The following is a 22,503-nucleotide window of genomic DNA, read 5'->3' on the forward strand; positions in this document are numbered from 1 at the left end:
TCCGGGCGCGCACCCACGCACCACTTCTCCGGCCATGCTGAGGCTGCGTCCCACATACAGCAACTAGAGGGACGTGTATCTATGATATACAACTATCTGCTGGGGCTTTGGGGGAAAAAATTAGAAAATAATAATAATGAAGCCAAAGAGACACATTTTGGGGTGGCCAATTCTGATCCCCCCCACATATGACTTATCTTGTATATAGAAAACTCTAAGGAATCCACTTTAAAAATCTGTTAAAACTGATAATTGAGTACAGCACAAGATCAGTATATAAAAATAAATTGTATTTTATACACTGCAGTAAACAATCTGATATTGAAGTTAACCAAAGAAATCTATTTACAATAGCATCAAAAAGAATAAAATATAAATAAATTTAATAAAAGAAGTAGAAAAGAAATACTCTGAAAACTGCAAAACATCAAAAAATAATAGAGATCTATAAGTGTGAAATAACAAACGTTGGCGAGGATGTGGAGAACAGGAAACCTTTGTGCACTGTTGGTGGAACGAACATTGGTGCTATGGTGTAGCGTGGCATAGCAGTTAAGTGTGCGCTGCCCTGTGGCGTAGCAGTAAAGTGTGCGTGCTCCGCTGCTGGCAGCCCGGGTTCAGATCCAGGGCACGCACCGATGCACCACTTGTCAGGCCATGCTGTGGCGGCGTCCCATATAAAAAGTGGAGGAAGATAGGCACAGATGTTAGCCCAGGGCCAGTCTTCTTCAGCAAAAAAAAGAGGAGGATTGGCATGGATGTTAGCTCAGGGCTGATCTTCCTTACAAAATAAATTAATTAATTAAAAATAGAACTACAATATGATTCAATAATTCCACTTCTGGGTAGTTATCCAAAGGAAAAACATATGCTAACTCAAAAAGATATCTGCACCCCCGTGTTCACTGCACCATTATTCACAACAGCCAAGATATGGAAACAACCTAAGTGTCCATCAATAAATAAATGGATAAATAAATTATGATATACATGTGCAATGGAATAGTATTCAGCCAAAAAAAGAATGAAACCTTGCATTTGTGACCTGGATGGACCTCGATGGCATTACATTAACTGAAATAAGTCGGACAGAGAAAGACAAAGATTGTATGATCTCTCTCATATGTGGAATCTAAAAAAACCAAAAGCAAACAAACAAAAACGCCACCAAGCTCATGGTTACAGAGAACAGACTGATCGTCGCCAGAGGTGGGGGGTGCAGGGTGGGAGAAACGGGTGAGGGGGTCAAAACGTAAAATGACAAAAGAAAAAAAAGGAGTTGTACCAAAAAAATGCATGTTTATGATAATCACATAGTGACAGAAAAATGATTATATACTTTTATATATTTTAAATTTACAAACTGTGCACCACTGCTCTTGGACGGTCATCATCGAGTGCATGTACATGCAGAGGGATGTCAGTTACAGGGCTGCAGGCATTCTGAGGGCATGTGGAGAAACACTCTTCTAGCCACATTTTCTCTGAAACTAATTTCTAGTAATAATAACCATTGAACTTGTTTTATTGCCAAAAATTTGATTTGCATTTTTGGAAATGAAATGGAATGGGGTGATTGGGAGGGGATTTGAATATTTAGACACCGGAAATCTTTAATAAAATGAGCAAAGACCTTGGAGTGATGCCATCTTTTTCCTTGTTCTTTATTACCCCCTAACCAACAGAGGCAAGGAAAAAAAAAAAAAAGAGTGAACTCTAAAAATAAATAAATAAAAGGCAAAATAGCCCATGTTCATGAATCCTTAGATTTAACGCTGTTAAAATGACAATGCTTCCTAGAATGATCTAGATTTTCAACAAAATCCCTATCAGAATCTCAGCTGACTTCTTTATAGAAATTGTCAAGCTTTTGACAAATTATATGGAATTGCAGGCAAATCAGAATTGCTAAACCAGTCTTGAAAATGTAAGACACAGTAATATGACTAACACTTCCTGATTTAAAATCTGACTGCTCAGCAGGGTAATCCAGGTAATGTGGTAATGACACAAGGACAGACACACAGATAACGGATTTCATTGAAATTCCAGATATAAACCCATTCATCTATACTCAACGGATTTTTGCAAAAGGTGCCAAGAATGAGGAAAGAATATTCTCTTCCAAAATTGCTGCTGGGACAACTGGATAGCAACATCCAGAAGAATTAAATTGGACCCTTACATTATACATACAATAATTTACCAAAATGGATCAAAGACCTAAACCTGAGGTAAAACAATAATACTCTTAGAAAAAACATAGCAGAAAATATGACCTTGGATTTGGCAAAGACTTATCAGATATGACACCAAAAGTAAAAACACTAAAAAAATAGATAATTTGAACTTCATCAAAATTAATCACTTTTGTGCTTCAAAGGACACAATCAAGAAAGTGTAAACACCCATGGGAACCCCTGTGCTCTTCCGGTGGGAGTGCTCTTCCGGTGGGAATGTAAAATCATGACGCCATTGTGGAAAACAGTATGGAAGTTTTTCAAAAATTACGGAGAGTGTTACCATATGATCTAACAATTCCACTTTTGAGTATATACCCAAAAGAATTCAAAGCATGGACTCAAATAGATATTTGTATTTATCGGTGCATTATTCACAGTAGCCAAAAGATGGAAGCAACCCAAGTGTCCACCACAGATGTATGGATAAACAAAGTGTGGTACACACAGAGAACGGAATATTATTCAGCTATAAAAAGAAATGAAATTCTGACACATGGTACAACAAGGGGGAACCTTGAGGACATTATGCTCACTGAAACAAGCCAGTCAAGAAAAGGACAAAAACTGTATGATTCCACTGATATGAGGTACCCGGAGTAGTCAAATTCATCCAGACAGCAGAATGGTGGTTGTGAGAGCCTCAGGGGTAAGGGGGTGGTGGTGTTTAATACGGATAGAGTTGCAGGTTTTCATGATGAAGAGTTCTGGAGATTGGTTTCACAATGTCAGTATACGTCACACTACTGAACTGTACACTTAAATATGGATAAGATGTAACTTTGATGGAATAAATATAGAAGGTAGTCAAAAGGTACACACTTTGTGTCATAAATAAGTCATGGGGATGTAATGCACAGCATGGTGACTATAGTTAATAATGCTAATTGTACATTTAAAATTTGCTAAGAGAGTAAATCTTAAAAGTTCTCATCACAAGAAAAATATTTTATAGCTATGTGTGGTGATGGATGTTAACTAGACTTATTGTGGTACACCTGAAACAAATATAATGTTGCATGTCAATTGTATCTCAGAAAAAAACCCAAAAAATGAAGTATTGATACATGCTACAACATGGAATTCCCTGAAAAAACTGTACCAAGTGAATGAAGTCAAATACAAAGGCCACATATTATATAATTCCATTTATATGAACGTCAACAAATATGGAAATTTATAGAGACAGAAAATAGATTAGTGGTTGTCTAGGACTAGTGCTTGGAGAAGCTAGGTGGGAAGATAGAGTAGTGACCGGTTAAGGGTATAGGCATTTCTTTTAGGTGATGGGAATGTTCTGAAACTGACTGTGGTGATAATTGCACAGTATCTGTGAATATACTGAAGACCAGTGAGTTGTAGACATTAAAGGGCTCCGTTGTACAGTATCTGTATTGTATCTTAAAGAAACTGTTCGACCAAGTGGATAAATGCATCAAGAGTTTTGCAATCCATTCTCTTAAGCGTATGAATACTTTCCAAGTACATCCCATATTTACATAACCTTTTCTTGTCTTGTGTTCTATCAGTCCAAATAGGAATTGAATTACCTTAGGGATATTACAGGCTTTTACATTTCCAAGTTCTCTCAGGATACATTCAAAAGAGGTTGTAAAATAAATTTCCCTCCAGGGTAAAAGGTACACCGGAGAATTGAATGAACGCATCTCATACCTAGTGGTTATACTGAGAAGAGTCCTCGCGCCCAGTTAGTGCTGTGGGGTCCAACTTCCCACCAGAGCTAAGGGCTTGGGAGGCCATAGGGTTTTTAAAAGTATAATATGAGTGGGGGTGGGGAAGCATTGGGTGGAAGACTCCACTCCGTCAACAGTCAGAGATCAAAGTGGACCCAGACTAATTATTGATATAGTGAGGTGACTTTTTAGTATCTGTGTTTGCAAAGAAGGGTCACTGTTCTCCAAGCGGCCTCGCAGCATCGCATTTCAACGGAAAATTCCGGAGAGAGGACAAGGTCCAGCTGCTGATCAGCTCAGACGCATAGTCTCCTACCCGCTGCTACTCAGGAGCGAGGGGGCGGGGCATTTCAAACTATCCAATCAGGATCGGCTCCGGGGCAGGTGGGTGGGGCGACGCTCCACAACCACGCCCGACTTCCTGAGCGCCTCACAGTCCTTCCGATGGCGGGTCGCCTGCCCCTAAAGGCCTCACGCTGCTCTGCCGCCGACTCTGTCGCGCTGTGACCTGTGTCGAATCGTAGAAAGGACGCCGGGGACCCAGGAAACTTCGCGATGGTGAGAGTTTGGGCCGGGAGTCCAGAGACGGGGAGGAGGCGCTGGTTGGAAGTGGCCGTGGCGGGACCGGCCTCCCCGCGGTCACCTCCGAGTCTGCGGACCCGAGTCCGCGGGGGCGCCGCTCGGACCTCAGTCCCCTCCGGCCGCAGCGTGGGGGCGGGGCCGGCAGCCGGGACCCCGGGCGTCCTGTGGTCACTGCGCGCGGCGACTTGGGCCCCGGAGCCTCTCTGGGCAGCTCTGCGCCCGCAGCCCCGCGTGTCCCCAGATGGTGCGGCGACCACGGGGGGGACATCAGGGACAGTCGTGACTCGGTCTCCGGGGCTCCTGCGTGGGAGGAGCTGTGGTCTGTGGGGTCCCCAGTCCCTCCTTTCTCCCCAGAGGGGACTCGTTTCCTCCTGAGTTCTCTAAATGTTTGGGAAGCAGAGTCTCACATCCACGACCCTGTCCCCCCAGCTCTCCCTAGGACTGGCGATAAATCCCTCAATTTCCAGATCCCTCGTCGCATCCCCAGATGCCAGCTTCCCATCTCTGATTCACAGCATCATTATCAACTACAAACACACCCAATATTTTAGTTTATCATTTTTCCATAGTCAATGGATGGCTCTTTTAAAAGGGTTTATTCTGGGCCCGCCCGTGGCTTAGCGGGTAAGTGCGCGCGCTCCGCTGGTGGGGGCCGGGTTGGGATCCCTGGCGCGCGCAGATGCACCGCTTGTCCGTCCATGCTGAGGCCGCATCCCACATACAGCAACTAGAGGGATGTGCAACTATGACATACAACTATCTACTGGGGCTTTGGGGGAAGAAAAAAATAAATAAAATTATAAAAAAAAAAGGGTTTATTCCTCGTTGGTAGATGTTTTACTTGAAAGTAGCAAATAACCACCTGGAACTACCTTGCATGAAATCCTTCTGCCTCCACCCAGGATGTGTCCTGCGCACAGACATTCAGTTGTAAGTTCTGTGGGTGGAGGTTCCTCTTGGGAAACTTTTCTGGGTGATCTGCCCTGTCGGCACTGCCCCTTCCTGGGTTTGTCACCTTGAAAAGACCATATTCCCATTAATTTAGTCTCAGTTTTTCAATGAATAAAAATGTATTTAATCAATACAGCTTGAAAGGCAATAGAAAATATCTCCAAAGAGGGAAGAAAGAGGTGTTTCAGAAAAAATAAAATATTCCAGTTTTACATTACATGATTTAAAATTGGTTTTTCTTTTTTCCTCCTCTGAGCCTGATAGTAACATTCTGACGTCTGTTCTGTTAATGGATGAGTTCTAATGGATTTCCAGGGCTTAGATTTGCAGATCTGAGGTGTTCAAGTATGATTAATAGTTTATAAAACAATTTTTTGTCATGGAAATAATACTTAACATCTTTTTTTTCTCCAGAATGCAATACATTCTTGTGAGGTTTCTTGTTTTTTTTTGTGTGTGTGTGAGTGAGGAGATCAGCCCCGTGCTAACATCTGCCAATCCTCCTCTGTTTTTGCTGCGGAAGACTGGCCCTGGGCTAACATCCGTGCCCATCTTCCTTCACTTTATATGGGACCCCGCCCCAGCATGGCTTGCCAAGTGGTGCGTCGGTGCGTGCCCGGGATCCGAACTGGTGAACCCCGGGCCGACGCAGCAGAGCGTGCGCACTTAACCGCTTGCGCCACCGGGCCTGCCGCATGAGGTTTCTTGTTGAGCCTGCAAATTGCCATACAATCTTCTTCCCTCGTTTCCACAAAAAGGCTGGTTTGACTGTTTTAGCTGGATTGTTCAAACACTGGGTTTGTCACATTTAAGGTATCAATGGTGGTCCAAAAAAAACTCCAATGAGGGCAGAGGCCTGAGGGCAGTGAATCTAAGCTAAGGCCCTTGGGCCTGCAAAGGGAAGGACTTGAAGGCCCAGTTGTTCTTCCTGGGGAGCCTCCCCCTGAAGGTGTCCTGCCTGCTCACATCTACCATGGAAGGAGCCTGTATACTGAGAGGAGCTGCAGAGCCCTGGAAAGCTGGGGGTGCAGGTACCCATGGGGGTGGGGAGGTGATGCCCTTTCTGAGGTTGTAACTGTGGTTTCCATGGGCCTGTTTCTAGACATAAGTTGAAGTTTTGCATCCACAATGTAGATGCACTCAGAGTGTAACTTGTTTACATTGAGAAAGTCTGTGAAAGTCAGGAGTTCTGTGTCCTGGATTAGGGCCCATTAATTTGGGAGTTCAGTTGGGTCAGAACCTTAAACTGACTCCAGCTGAGTTTTCCTCATTGTGGGAAGGGAAGCCTGCGAGAGGGAGCGTGTGCATTATTCCCTGGGGAGAGGAGGGCGTGTGGAGCCCCCAGAGTTCACTCCTGTGGCTGCTCAGGTGCCCCACCCTCCCCCACCAGAGACTGACCCACTCCAGGGGTTCTGTCCCAACCAGGAGGGTCAGGAATATGGAAGCTTCTGAGTGTGGTTTTCCTTCTGTCCTGTGGGAAGCAGGCTGCTCATCTGTGCTGATTCCAATACTTGTGTTTTTTTCCTGTGGATTCCTGTATGGATTGTGCAGCCCTTTGGCTCTAGTTTCCCTTAGCACTTGGGCCGTGACACTGTAAGTTGATGGAGAGATAGGATGTGAGGAAAGCAAGAAAATTGTGGAAACAAATAGAATTTCTGTTTCATTTAGTCAAGAGAACCGCAAGATGTGAGATGAATGTATTGAGGTTCTCAGGTATATATTTCAGTTTTAGGTCAGTTTTCATATGTGCATGTCCCTAGAGAGCATAGAAATTTAAAAGGCTACAGCAATTGAATTCCGATTTTAATTGATGTGAGGGAAACTGCTGAAAGCTTATGTGAATCTTTGAAAATCCAATGCATTTAAGGAGTTAAACTCAACCCCTGATTGCATTATAATGTGCTACTTATTTTTGAAAATCCCCGCAGTGTGAGATAGAGGGGAAGGACAAGCTAGGATGCCCCAGGTCCTTTAAGTTAGAAAGAGATTTGAAAATTTTCATTTTGAATAGTTTATACTTTTGCAACCGATAGTGTTTAAAGGAATTAAATCTTAGAATAGTTTTCTATGTACAAAAGTTAAAGACTGTTAAATAGTAAAATAGAGTATAAATTTCTCTGTTTGAAATAAATCTGTAAGACAGCAAAGTCTACCTTAAGATGCACTGCCAACATATCCTGGTCCCCTCCAGCACTGTTACGCAAGTAACACACAGATACACAGTTTGGATAATTTTTGAGCCCCTATTAGTGATTCTTTATATAAATCAATTGAGAATGCATATTTTTCTTACCCACTTGGTCCTTGTAGTGAGCAGTCAGACTCCACATTTTTGGATGACGCTCACAGCTTCAGCCTCACCCCACCCTCTTCCCCTTGTGCCCCCACCTGGACAAGCTGATGAGAAAGCCTGGGTATTCTCTCCTCTGGAGCAGGCAGGAGATTCCACCACACAAGCCCCTGCCTGTGTGCAGAACTCTTGCCCCGGCCCCACCCCCAAGCCCAGTGCACACCCAGGCCAGGCTCCATTCCTTGCTTTCTGAGCCCTTCCAGAGCTGCTTGAGAGGCCAGCCCTGTCCTCCCCCTCAGACCTCCATCATATGAGCCCTAAGCCTTTTCCTACCCTGTGTGTGTGTGCGCACATGCATGTGTGCACATGCACCACCTGGGATCGGTCTCAAAAAGGGAACCACCCCTCTGCAGTGACCAAAACAGTTGTGCCCTGAGCAGCGTGTCCAGACATGACCCCCACCCGTGGGTCTGTCTTCTCCTGCTCTGACTTGCTCACCTGCTCTGCTGCCTGGTGGTGGCCTGCGCTGTGGGCTGCTGCTTGCTGGGGAGCCTGTGCTGTGAGCTGTGCTGCCCTGTGTTGCAGTGTTGACTCACCAAGCCTCAGTTCTAGGTTCAGCTGAGCAGAGTTGGCAGTTTTGATAATTCTTAGGCATTTGGGAGCAGGACTATGTGATTCAGGCCTGTTTCAAGTAGTCCTGTTTCAATGTCTTTGCTGGGATTTATCTGTGTGTTAGAGTGAAGCTGTGACAGAGGCTGTGTTGGCCCCAACATAGCCCAGGGATGGGGTGGCACAGGGAGACTATACCCTTTGCAAGAGGAGGGCCCATCGGTGGTCATTCCTGAAACAGCTGTCATTTAAAAAGAGAAAGAACACAATGGAATACTACTCAGCCATAAGAAACGATGAAATTCAGCCATTTGTGACAACATGGATGGATATTGAGGGTATTATGCAAAGTGAAATAAGTCAGAGGGAGAAGGTCAAATACCGTATGATTTCTTTCACTAAGTAGTAGATAATAACAGCAATAAACAAACACATAGAGACAGAGATTGGATTGGTGGTTACCAGAGGGGAAGGGGGGAGGGAGGAGGGTGAAAGGGATAATTCGGCACATGTGTGTGGTGATGGGTTGTAATTAGTATTTGGGTGGTGAACATGATGTAATCTATGCAGAAATAGAAGTATAATGATGCACACCTCAAATTTATACAATGTTATAAACCAATGTTACTGCAATAAACAAAACATTAATAAATAAATAAATAAATAAATAAAAAGAGAAAGTGAAGAGAGGGGGAAAGGCAGCCAGTAGGTGGCAGGTGGAGTCCACACTCCTAATACCAGAGGGCTCACCAGGACCCTGAAGTACCTCTACTGCTGCTGCCCCTGCCTCTACTGCCGCAGAGATCCTGACTCTCAGGGTTATAGGGGACAACACTCAGGGCACCTTTGTGGCACTGCAAAGGGATTAGTTCAAACCTGACTTAAATCCAGGGACCTTAAACTTATTAAAGCACCCAGTTGTCATTGGGGAGGCTCCTAACACTGATGGCACTGTTTTGAGCCTCTTGGGAGGAAAAAATATATAAATATCAGGGTAGAGAGGACACTTCTTCCCCTGAAGTATATGCAGTGACAAAAAAAAAAAAAAAACAAAACCACACACAACAGGGAAGGACAAGAGGGAGGAAACTAAAGAAAAAATACTGAAAGGTCCACAGTTTGTCCCAATTGGAAATCCAAAATATACTAAAAATTTATGTAACAAACAGATAAAGGTACACTGCTTGGTGTTTGGGCCTCTACAACATAGGTTCTGAATTAATTTTGCTATCTGCTGTAATGCACTAATTCAGAAACCTTCAAGCAGTTAATCAACACTAGGTGTCAAATTACAGTTATTCCTGGGATCCCACTAAATTTAAGGAAGGTGCCCCTGATGACCTTATGGGTGTTAATGAATATAATACAGAGGACAAATAGGACAAATGTTTTTCCTTAACCAGCAGAACTATGGTCTTGCCTAAATTCTTCATGGTCATAACACCCGTTGTCCCAAAATACCCCATAGTGAGCTGGGAAGCTCTGAACCAATGATCAAGAATTAAAATTAAATGAAGTCTTTGCCACTTACAAATTGGTTTGACAAATTGGGACTCCAGGGACCTTACTCCACAAATCAAGTAGGTAATATGGCCCAAGGTAAATTACCCAGGGCCTTGAAGGATTGACAACTCTATAGAAAACCTAGTTAGTGAAGGGTTGGTTATTCCCAGTGCTGCTTCTAACAGCCCAATTTGTCCTGTTATTAAACCTGGAAAGAACAAATGACACCTCAGAGTGGTTTACCTCAACTTGAGGCTATGGTTGCACCACACAGACCTCTCTACCCAGTCCCCAACAGTGTGGAGATTACTGACTGCAACCAGTCAGCAATTGATAAACATCCTGCTGTCACGGATTTGGCTAAGTCTGTTCTGTTCAGTGCGTATGTCAACAGCCTCCCAGCTGCACTTGGCCTTCACCTCTGAAGGGACATGATGCACCTTTACTGGCTTCTGGATCTTCAACAGCTGTGCCTTCCCACACAGTCATTGCAGCAGGATCTGAACTGCATCCTGGTTGCTCCAAGGACACAGGTATGAGGTTATATTAATGACATCTCCTCTGAGGACATTCAGGACTTACAAATATTGAAAAAAGGAGCTCAGAAAAAGTGGATGGGACATTGCCTCACATATAATGTGAGGCCCTGGCAACTTGGTAAATTTCTGGAAGTTATTTGATAATATGAGACCCGCTCCTTCTCTGACGCCATGAAGAAATGGCTATTGTTCCCTTTGGCACCCAAAAAATCTACTAGGTTCTCTTGATGTTTGGGAGGCAATATATTCCTTGTTTATGAGTTTTACCTGAGCCCATCTGTGCTGTTACTTGCAAATTTGCCACCTTGAATGGGCACCCCCAGCACAAAAGGCTGGAGACTCTCTTCAAATTGTCATTCAACCAACACTCCTCTTAGTGCCCTCAGAGACTCCTTCACTATAGTGATCCTCTGTCATGCCTCCTGGGGGACCCATGATGGCCTAAGTTGTCCATAGGTTTCCGATGCAGAAACCTGCCCTAGGCCCACATTGTATGCCATTACAGCTGCATTGACATTTGCTTGTGAGGCTATCCTGAAAGTAGATGGCCCTGAGCATGGGACTGCCTATCCAGCAGTCCATTTTGCCTTAGAATTGGAAACAGCACCCCAAGAGCTCAGCATGGCTACTGAGACCCCCTGGAGACATGATGGACCCAAACCTGGGCCCTCTGGGATATCCTACCTGCAGGAGGGAGTGGCCTTCCCTCCTCAGTCCCTTGCAAGATGTCATTGTGCTGAAGGAGGTCACCCCTTTCCCAGACTCCCAGGCTCCCTGGGGAGCTCTTTAGGACTCCCAGAGTGAAAAGCAATGGGAGTTCATAGACTTTAGGGATGACATCACCACATTTGTACACATGGAGCTCAGGCAGAGTTGCTGCTTTTCATGTCTTAATTGGGACATCTCTGATGAAGGACTGGACACAAGGGTCATCACACTGACCATACATCCAGCAGTCATCTTAGCACCGACCAACAATTGGCTCCAGCTGCAGACATTACAGACTGTGGGTGATTCCCTGAGAGTTGCCCCTTTGTGGAAAAGAACTCCAGGAATCTCTTGCCTCACAGTTACCTACAATAGAAACCAAAGTAGGGGCCGGCCTGGTGGTGTTGTGGTTAAGTTGGCACTCTCTGCTTCAGCAGCCTGGGGTCCGCAGGTTCAGATCCCGGGCACGGACCTACGCACCACTTATCAAGCCATGCTGTGGCAGCGTCCCACATAAAGTAGAGGAAGATGAGCACAAGATGTTAGCCCAGGGCCAATCTTCCTCAGCAAACAGAGGAAGATTGGCAACAGATGTTAGCTCAGGGCTAATCTTCCTCATCAAAAAAAAGAAAGAAAAAAAAAACAACAAAGTAACACTCGTCCCTACACATATGAAGGCCACATACCAACCCTTGCTAGGACACTCTTTATCCATGTGGGAGTTCCAGACACTGCTGGTAGTGATGAAGACACTCATTTCACTTCTCAGAGTAGACGGTACTGGGCTCTTAACCAGGCATTCAGTGGAAGTTTCTCCTCTCTTCCAAGTCTCTGGGTGCAGGCCTCATAGAGCACCATTATGGCTTATTGAAGTAAGTTCAAATTAGTGGAATGAAAGACAGTCTGTTTATGTCATCAGTCATCAGGAGTGAATATTAATGTGTCTGTCTTTATCTTTTTTTTCCTAGTAGACTTGAATTTTTTTTAGGAGCAGTGTTAGGTTTACAGAAGACTTGATCAGAAAGTACAGAGATTTCCCACATAACCCCTCTGCCTCCACTCAGTTTGCCCTATATTTTATTTCTTGTATTACTTGTACATTTGTTACATTTGATGAGCCAATTTGATGCCTGAAAGTTCTTAGTTTACATTAGTGTTGACTCTGTGTTATACAATCTCTGGGCTTTGGCTCATGTCAAATGACAGGTCTCCAACATTTCTGTATCATGTGGAATACTTGCACTGTTCTAAAAAATCTCCTGTGTTCCACCTAGTCATTCATCCCTCCTTCCCACCCCCAAATCCCTGGCAACCAATGACCTTTCAGTGTCTTATATTTGATCTTTTTCAGAATGTCACATGCTTGGAATCATACAGTGTGTAGCCTTGTCATATTGGCTTCTTTTTTTTTTTTTTTTTTTTTTGTGAGGGAGATCAGCCCTGAGCTAACATCCGTGCTAATCCTCCTCTTTTTGCTGAGGAAGACCGGCTCTCAGCTAACATCTATTGCCAATCCTCCTCGTTTTTTTTTCCCCAAAGCCCCAGTAGATAGTTGTATGTCATAGCTGCACATCCTTCTAGTTGCTGTATGTGGGACGTGGCCTCAGCATGGCTGGAGAAGTGGTGCGTTGGTGCACGCCCGGGATCCGAACCCGGGCCGCCAGTAGTGGAGCACGTGCACTTAACTGCTAAGCCACGGGGCCGGCCCAATATTGGCTTCTTTCACTTAGAAATATGACTTTAAATTTTCTCCATGTCTTTTTGGCTTCATAACCTCATTTCTCTTCATCACTGAAGAATACTTCATCCTATGGATGTACCAGTGATTGTTTATCCATTTGCCTATTGAAATTATCTTGGTTACATCTGAGTCTTAACTGTTGTGCATAAAGCTCCTATAAACATTCCTGTGCAGGGTTTTTTGTGAACATCAGTTTTCAACTCATTTGGGTAAATTTGAAGAAATGTGATTGCTGCATTGTGTGGTAAGAGTAGGCTTCCTTTTAAGAAACTGGCTTTTTTTCAAAGTAGGCATAGCTTTCTCCATTCCCACCAGCTGTGAGGGAGGGGTCCTGTTCTCCACCTTCCCCATGGTTTGATGTTCACAGTGTTTTCATTTCAGCCACTGTAACAAGTGTCTGCTGGTACCTCATTCTTCTTCTATTTGCAATTTCCTGTTGACACGTGATTTTGGGCATCTTTTCCTGTGCTTATTTACCATCTGTGTGTCATTGAAGGAGTGTATGTTCAGATCTTTTGCCCATTTTTAACTAGGTTGTCTGTCTTCTTTTTGTTGAGTTTTAAGAGTTCTTTGAATATTTTGGGTACCAGGCCTTTATCAGATAAGTGATTTTCAAAGAATATCTGTCAGTCTGTGGCTAGTGTTTTCACTCTCTTCACACTGTTTCACTGAGCAGGGGTTTTTCATTTTAATGAAGTCAAACTTACTTTTTTCTATCCTGGATCTTGCTTTTGGTGTTGTATCTAAAAATTAATCACCAAACACAGGGTCACCTAGATTTTGTCCTATGTTATCTTCTATGAGTGTTGTGGTTTTACATTTTATACTAAGATCTGTGATTCATTTTCAGTTAATTTTTGGGAAAAGTGTAAAGCCTCTCTCTAGATTCTTTTTTTTTGGCATGTGGATGGCCAGTTTTTCTGGCACTGTTTGTTGAAAAGATATGTTTTCCCACTGAATTACCTCTGATCCTTTGTTAAAGATGAGTTCACTGTATTTGTGTGGATCTATAGGAACAATTGACTTTTTTATATTAATATTTTATCTTTCATCCTTCCTCTACTGTCAGTTCAAGGTTTTCTTTGTTATTGGGGATTCTCTTAGATTTTCTCCATAGACAATCTTGTGCCACAAGGACAGTTTTATTTCCTGCTTCGCAATCTATGTGCCTTTTATTTCCTCTTTGTGTCTAACTGCATTAGCTAAGAATTCCAGTACAGAGTTAACTAGGAGTGGAGAGAGGTGACATCCGTGCCTTCCTCCTGAGGTTACCAGAAAGCATCTAGTCCTTTCCGTGTAGTCCACTAACATTAAAGAAGAGCCCAGTTGACATAGAGGTAGGTGTGGGCAGAGGGGAAGCGTTCTGTAGTCCAGTGCTTTGGTCTCAATCTTTTAGTGAGCCTGTGTCTCTGGACTTGACCTTCTGTGATATAAGAAGAAAGATATTTGGTCTTTGTCCTCAGTTCCTAGCAAAAAGCTCTTGAAGCCCTTGGGATTACTTGAGTGATAAGGGTGATAGAGTGTCTTTTGTTTTAATGAGGCAACTCTTGGCCAGCTCCTAGATGGCTTCAGGATGGGGTTAGACACCAGAAATACCAAGCCTTGATTAGAGACTTGGAACTTACAGCCCCAGCTCCCAGCCTCTGTGGAGAGGAGAGGTGCTGGAGACTGAGGTAATCACTAGTGGCCAATGATTTAATAGATTTTGCTTGTGTAATGGAACCTCCATCAGAACCCTTAAAGACAGAATTCAGAGAGTTTCTGGGTTGGTGAGCACATCCAGGTGCTGGGAGGGTGGAGTGTCCAGAGAGGATGTGGAATCTCTGCAGTCCCCTCCACCTCCACTCCCCTCACCCATACCACCACCCTACTTTGCCCTATGCATCTCTCGCTTTTGTCTGTTCCTGAGTTGTATCCTTTTTTTTTTTTTTTATAATTTTATTTATTTATTTATTTTTTCCCCAAAGCCCCAGTAGATAGTTGTATGTCATAGCTGCACATCCTTCTAGTTGCTGTATGTGGGATGCGGCTTCAGCATGGCCGGAGAAGCGGTGCATCGGTGCACACCCGGGATCCGAACCCGGGCTGCCAGCAGTGGAGTGCGCACGCTTAACCGCTACGCCACGGGGCCGGCCCTGTATCCTTTATTATATACCAATAATAGTAATTAAAGTGCTTTGCTGAGTTCTCAGAATCATTTCAGTAAATTACCAAACGTAATGAGGTGTTGAGAGAATCTATGAATCTGTAGGTGGTAAGGAGAAATGTTGGTCTCCTGGGCACCCCGTTTGTGGTTGGCATCTAAAGAAGGGGCAGTTTGTGGATCTAAGCTCTTAACCTGTGGAGTCTGACGTGAACTCTGGGTAGTTACTGTTAGAATTGAATTGAACTGTTGGACAGCTCTTTGGTGATGTAGAGTTCGAGAAGTGGCATTGGAACAGACACCAAATATTTGGTGTCAGGAGGGGGAAAAATCCATATCATCCTTAAAAGTGCCCCAACTTTGAGAGCAGAAAAGTCTAGAGGAGACTTAAGTTGGCTATTCAGTGTCCCCTGGTCAGTTTGGCTTTGGGAAGATCCCAGTCAGTTATGCTCTTGTGAAATAGATTGTTTTTAGGACATGCCTTGCTAAGAAGAAAATATTTTGGTATTTTTAAAATTTTTTGAATTAAATACAGAAATAGTTTTGTATCTCTTTCTAATCGTGGAGACAATGGTTTACCCTGTTACTCAATTCTCTGATGGAAGAGTTTTTGATTTCAAGTTTCTTGGCTTTTTCTTCTGAGGACCGGAATCTGGCTTTAAGCTCCTTACATGACAGACCAGAGACCAGAAGTCTCGGACTCCTTTTTTTCCGCAGTTTTATTGAGAAAAAATTGACATACACAACTGTATAAATTTAAGATGTACAACACGATGGTTTGATTTACACATATTGTGAAATGATTACCACAGTAGGTCAGTTAACATCCATCTTCTCATATAAATAGAATAAAAAGAAAAGAAGGAAGAAAAGAATAGGGAAAAGAATAGGGAAAACAATTTTCTCTTTGTGATGAGAACTCTTAGGATTTACTCTAACACCTCCCCTATGTATCATGCATCAGTGTTAGCTATAGTTGTCATGTTGTACATTACATCCCTAGTACTTATTTATCTTATAACTAGAAGTTTCTATCTTCTGACCACCTTCCTCCAATTGCCCCTCTCCCCCACCTCTGGTAACCAAAAATCTGATCTCTTTTTCTATGAGTTTTTTTTTTTTAAGATGCCACATATAAGTGAGATCATAAAGTATTTGTCTTTCTGTGTCTGACATATTTCACTTAACATAATGCCTTCAAGTTTCATCCATTTTTTTTGCAAATGGTAGGATTTCTGTGTTTTTTATGGCTGAATAATATTCCATTGTGTGTGTGTATATATAGACACACACATATACACACACACACATATATATACATATATACATACACATATATAATATATATATATATATATATACCACAACTGCTATATCCATTCATCCACTGATGGATGTATATCTTCTCTACTAAGGTAGGGACCTCAGTGAGTGAGGATGTCATCATCAATCATTGTTTTCCTACCATCTAATACATCCTAAACACTGTTGGAAGAACTGCTCGGGTGCGGATGTAAACAATGGGCAGCAACGCTGAAAGTCCTGCATTCTTGGGATTAACAGCAGTGGTTCCCATAAAGATAGAGGCATAGACAGAGTTCATCTTCGTTTAGCCATGGTTAAACCTTTTCCTGCATGTGCTGTTTGATCACTGTCCAGATACACGGGTGTCTGGAACTCGAGACTTCCGTTGCTTTGGGCCATGGGTATTGGTGGTATTTATGTTTCTGTTTAACATCAGTTGAAAGGATTTGAAATTGCCATTGATTCAGCGTATCATTTTACTGCTATTCAGACTGAGTGACACAATTTGTTCCCTATGAAACCTTTGAGTTTCTCCCAGTCTGAGGAAGGGTCCTGGTCATCTGCACAGTTGTCACCCATCATGGGTTTTCCTATGAGTAGAGTGATGTCTGTGCAAGTTCAATGTAATTTCCTGGTTAACACACTGAAAAGAGCTGTGACTGTTTATTTATTTATTTATTTTTTGTGAGGAAGATCAGCCCTGAGCTAACATCCGTGCTAATCCTCCTCTTTATGCTGAGGAGGACCGGCTCTGAGCTAACATCTATTGCCAATCCTCCTCCTTTTTTTCCCCAAAGCCCCAGCAGATAGTTGTATGTCATGGTCGCACATCCTTCTAGTTGCTGTATGTGGGACGTGGCCTCAGCATGGCCAGAGAAGCGGTGCGTCGGTGAGCGCCCAGGATCTGAACCCCGGGCCACCAGCATTGGAGCACGCACACTCAACCGCTAAGCCACGGGGCCAGCCCTGCTGTGACTGTTTAGAGGGAAATGATTCAAGCAGTAACTGAGGAGAGCTGTAGACACACTGTCATTTTGAGTAATATCCTGTGTGGTGGCAAAGGAGGTAAATTTGACATCCTCAAACTGGGAAATTTTCTATGCCTTTTTATAAGAGGAGTAGCTGGGAGGTTTTTATTTCAATGAGGCACACAGCCCCCAAAGCCCATTTTTGCTGTTTTCGGGGATCACTTCCATATGTTTACATTTCCAGGAGACGTTATGGAAGATGGGGTAAAACATGACAGCTTTTGTTTCACTAAACAACAACGAAAATCCAAACTTGTTACCTTTTTTTTTTCAGTGCTAATTTATGTTTTCTTAGCAGTGTAGAGATTATGTGATTTTATAACTATTAGTATCTCATTTGATCCCCTGCTCACATCCTTCCTCCCATGATACAAATAAAACAAGTTATGCATGGGGGTCTTACCCAAATTCACATAGCTCATAACAGTGGAATCTCTTAGTTTTGAAAGTGTAATATGTGCCCCTCTCCTGGGCAATGTCAGAAATTTTAAACCCACAAGAACACTGCAAGGTTTGTATAATTATGCACTTTTACAAATGTGGCATCAAAGTCTCCAAACAGGACTCATAAGGCAACATTGTGTTCCACTTATGTGACATTCTAGAAAAGGCAAAGGTATAGGAACCTAAAACAGATCAGTTCTTAAGGGTGGGAGGGTTCAGTACAAATGGGCACCAGGAGAGTGTTCCTTTGGGGTGATGAGTGTTCTCCATCCTGATGGTGGTATAACTATACATTTGTGAAAACTCACAACTACTCTTAAAATAGTATGTGTATATACTAAAAACAATTAATAGAAAACAACAAAAGTGTCTTCATATTCGAGGGTATGTTAAACTCTCCTGAACTTTGATTGCTACGTGTACAACACTTCCTTCCACCACCTTGGGTTCCTTCTTAGGAAGAAGTGGAAGGACTGGAGAAGAAGGACATCAGCCACTATAGACTTTTCTTGGTACCCAGTCTGAAGTTAGAAAACTCCCTCTAGGGCTACACCTGCCCTCATGTTATTCACATAACTGGTGAGAAACTGCTAGAGATTCTGGCATCCATCATTGAGTTGACACTAAAATTCTTGGTTCATATCATGGGAATGCGGTGGTTTGAAAAATAAAGGTATATCTAACTCGTCTCCACAGTGGGATCTGCCTGGGTGCATCCTCATCTAATCGTAGGGCACCAACATCATGTCTTCCCAGAGCAGGTCTTGAGGCCATTTCCAGATCTTAGGTTTCCCATCTCAAGCCTACTCTGTGCCTCCTTCCTGGGAAACATGTTTAAATGCAACACCTGGCCCACTCTGGAAATTTTCTCTGTTACAATGCCAGGTGACTGTGAGGTGAGGTAATGGCAGAACCCAGAACCCATGTCATGAAACCCAGGTCCCTGGAGCACAGTACTCCCCACTGTCACATAAACATCACCTCTGCACCAACAAGCACAGTTTCACAGTAGTCTCAATACCACCAACAATGTCAAAAAGAGATGTCCTGCCTGTCCCAGCTCTGGGAGTCCCTCAGGTGTCTGGCTGTACCTAAATCCCTCTCCCTGAGATCTCAGGCATTTTCCACCCTGGGGTTTCAGTGGCTCATGTGCTGACCATGCCCAGCTCCCTCACCTCAGAACCCGCCTCCAGAGTGAGTTTGGAGCCCACCCACCAAGGCCAGTGCTTACTTTTTCTGGAACAGGGCTCATGCTGCAGAGTTCCAGCCTGTAGGCCTGTGGGGAATGCTGATCTCAGGCAGACCTGTTTGTGTTGTCACAAAGTCATCGCCATAAATTACAATCTCAAGGGTACAAATTGGACACTGATCCTAAGAAGAAAGTGTTCAGTTATGGTGGTGGCGCTACCATGGGAGGATTGAGTGAGGTCTGTGGGAATATGAGTCCACAGCAGAGGTGACATTTACCAAGGAGCCTGCAGCAGAGGACATGGGTGCTGAGTGAGGAGATTGTCACCTTTGTCCCCTCACTGAGCTCACAGTAGAAACGCAAAGTGACAAAGGGACAATTCATGATGAGTGAGTTTCTAGATGCATTTGTAGCAGTGAGGGGGGCTGGAACATCATGATTCCAGCCTTTTTGGGCCCTGACTCTGCCATCCAGTCTCCCATTTTGTGTTTTTTTGTAGAGATGTGCTTTTTGTCCTGTGTGTTGTCAGGAAGGGTGAAATCCCCTCCCCATCTGGAGGAACTGAGACATCCTTTTTGGGGGTTGGCTTGGGAGCCAGGAGACACCCCTCTACCAGGTGGGATGGGAGTGAGAACAATGCACTGTGTGAAGGTCTGGGCCTATGATGAGGTTTGTGTGAAGCTTCCATGTGAGTGTGTGTCTGTCTCTCTATGAGCGCTGATGTGCAAGAAGGATTGATGTGACAGCCCTTCTGGTAGGTGGTTTGGTGAACAAAGCAGAGCAATATCCCTGTTTGCTTTAAAGCTGAGAGAAGAAAGAAGATACATAAGTATCTAATGGTGATTGACCCTAAAGAGTAAAGAAAAATGGGGCCTGGGCTGTGTGTGTCTATGGGAACATGTGTGTGTCTCTGAGCCATTTCTGAGGGTTTGTGTGTCTGTGTCTGGGTGTGTCCTCCTATATGTGCCATGACAAGGTCTGTGTGATTTTGTATGTCTGTCTGTGGAGCTATGTGTGTATGTCCTTTGAAATCTGGAATGGTTGTTTTTTCCATGTTCTTGCCTAATTGCCCTGGTAGCACCTTTTCTACCACGTTGGGTAGAACTGGTGAGAGCAGACATCTTTGTCTTCTCTCTGATCTTAGAGAGAAAGCCTTTAGTTGTTCACCATCAAGAATGATGGCAGCGGGCCGGCCCCGTGGCTTAGCGGTTGAGTGTGCGCGCTCCGCTACTGGCGGCCCGGGTTCGGATCCCGGGTGCGCACTGACGCACCACTTCTCCAGCCATGCTGAGGCCGCATCCCACATACAGCAACTAGAAGGATGTGCGACCATGACATACAACTATCTACTGGGGCTTTGGGGAAAAAAAAAAGGAGGAGGATTGGCAATAGATGTTAGCTCAGAGCCGTTCTTCCTCAGCAAAAAGAGGAGGATTAGCACGGATGTTAGCTCAGGGCTGATCTTTCTCACACACACACAAAAAAAGAATGATGGCAGCTGTGGGTTTTTCATTGATGCTTTATTTTAGGTTGAGGTAGTTTACTGAGGGAGTTTATCCTAGTTTATTGAGTGTTTTCCTTGTGAAGGGGTGTGGTACATGGTCTAATGCTTGTTTGTATCTATTGAGATGATCCTGTAGTTTTTGATGATTATTCTATTAATGATTTCTTATGTTAATTCATTTTCAGATGTAAAATCATCATTTCTTTTCTGGGTTAAATCCCATGTGGTCATGGTGTTTAGGTCATTTTATATATTGCTGGATTCAGTGTACCAGTATTTTGTGTAGGCTTTTTTCATGTGTATTTTTTTTTATAAGTTTATAATTTTATTTATTTATTTATTTTTCCCCCAAAGCCCCAGTAGATAGTTGCATGTCATAGCTGCACATCCTTCTAGTTGCTGTATGTGGGACGAGACCTCAGCATGGCTGGAGAAGCGGTACGTCGGTGCGCGCCCGGGATCCGAACCCGGGCAGCCAGCAGCAGAGCGCGAGCACTTAACCGCTAAGCCACGGGGCCAGCCCTTTTCATGTGTATTAAAAAGAGGTATTTATGTACTGTATTATAACTTAGTATATAGTATAAAATTATCTATTGCTGCATATAGTGTGTTTCTTTGTGTGTATATATAGACAGAATTTAGAATATAGTATATATATGTGTATATATATATAAAGTATATTTGGGATGTATGTAGTATAGATAATGTATAGTATAGTATTATATATAATTAGTACATATTATGTATAAGAAGAATATATTATATATAATTAACCTATGTATAATTAGTTTTGTAGTGTATAGTATAGTGTTATAGTTCTACAGATAGTATTACAGTCTTATCAGTCTACAGCATAGTGGGTATCATACCATGTCTGTCCACAGAATTATTCAAATAAGCTGTTCTCATCCTCCCATGGGAACATAGGGGCACTTCACTGTCTTGATGCTCCAAAGCCTGCCTCTCACACCCCGTTTGCTTTCTCTGCTTCTGAGTTCAACTGAGGTGTCAGTATGTGTTTCAGAAATTGTAACTAATTTATCAGCCTGAGGGTAGACGTGAGGCTCTGCAGTTTGATTTTTAGTGCGTGCAGAGACATGTGTGAGCTTCTTATGTATTTGCATAATTATGAGCAAGGTTATCATGGAGTGCTTTCCTCCAAAAGGGTGACCTTGGATAAGGAGTTGATATTGTTCTTGTTGCCAGGCAGCCAGACCATTGGCAACGAGCTGAAAGTCTGTAAAAATGTGAAGATGAGGTCCACCGTTGGCCAGGGCATCCTCTAGCATGATGGCCCTGGAGTTTGACATCCTGCTGACTATTGGTTCCCGTATTTGACCAGGGATGGCCTGGGGAGGGACAGCAGCAGCAGCTCCCCAGTGTTCCCTGTCACACGTGCTGGTGGCACACCACCGTTGATATGAAAATAGATGCAGGATTTATTTAAACATGAACAAGAAAGCAAAGCCTATTTTACGATGTAAACCATGTGGCCTTTGCCTATGAAAGGGAAGAAAGAAAAATATGTACTTTAAATTGCTTCTTTTTACATAAATGCTGAAAAGACTTCCAAGAAATGAATTACATTATTATCTACCTGAGCATGGGGAATCTAGAAGCCAATGCTAGAATTCATGCTAGGCGCAGCCTTCAGGCACACTTTTAAATCTCAGGCCGAGTTTTTGAAACTTCATATTCACAATAAACAATTCATGATAAACAAAAAAATTTGTATTAGCCATATTTTACTCTTAAAAGTTTAAAAATACAAAAATTCAACCAAGTAAGTTTTAAAGAACTCATTGGCTTTATTGAACAATTCCTCAACTGGGCAGCATCCCATCTAGCAATTGGAGAGGAGCTCCAAAGGGCTACAGAAAGGGAAAGGTTTCATAACCTTCATAACCAGGACAAGGAAGTCATAAATGGAAGAAAGGATTACTTGAGGCAAGGTGACCTCCCTCTGGGGACAAAAGGGTCTTATTAGGTGGATTAGGTGGATTATCTTATCTTCCTTTGGGGGACAGAGAGGG

The 22,503-nt window shown here is 43.3% G+C and overlaps 1 protein-coding gene across 1 annotated transcript in view; it reads left to right on the forward strand.

Moving 5' to 3' along the window:
* Window positions 1-4,393: 4,393 nt before the first annotated feature.
* Window positions 4,394-22,503, forward strand: part of LOC131394535 (zinc finger protein 709-like) — a 32,108-nt gene continuing 13,998 nt past the window's right edge. Inside the window, exons 1-2 of the mRNA XM_058525913.1 lie at window positions 4,394-4,492; window positions 10,249-10,402. Of these exons, the coding sequence (XP_058381896.1) occupies window positions 10,301-10,402 (102 nt within the window). The 5' untranslated portion in view covers window positions 4,394-4,492; window positions 10,249-10,300. The remainder of the gene's footprint in view (window positions 4,493-10,248; window positions 10,403-22,503) is intronic.

This window comes from Diceros bicornis, chromosome 30 (assembly GCF_020826845.1).
Source record: "Diceros bicornis minor isolate mBicDic1 chromosome 30, mDicBic1.mat.cur, whole genome shotgun sequence".
Taxonomy (NCBI): Eukaryota; Metazoa; Chordata; class Mammalia; order Perissodactyla; family Rhinocerotidae; genus Diceros; species Diceros bicornis.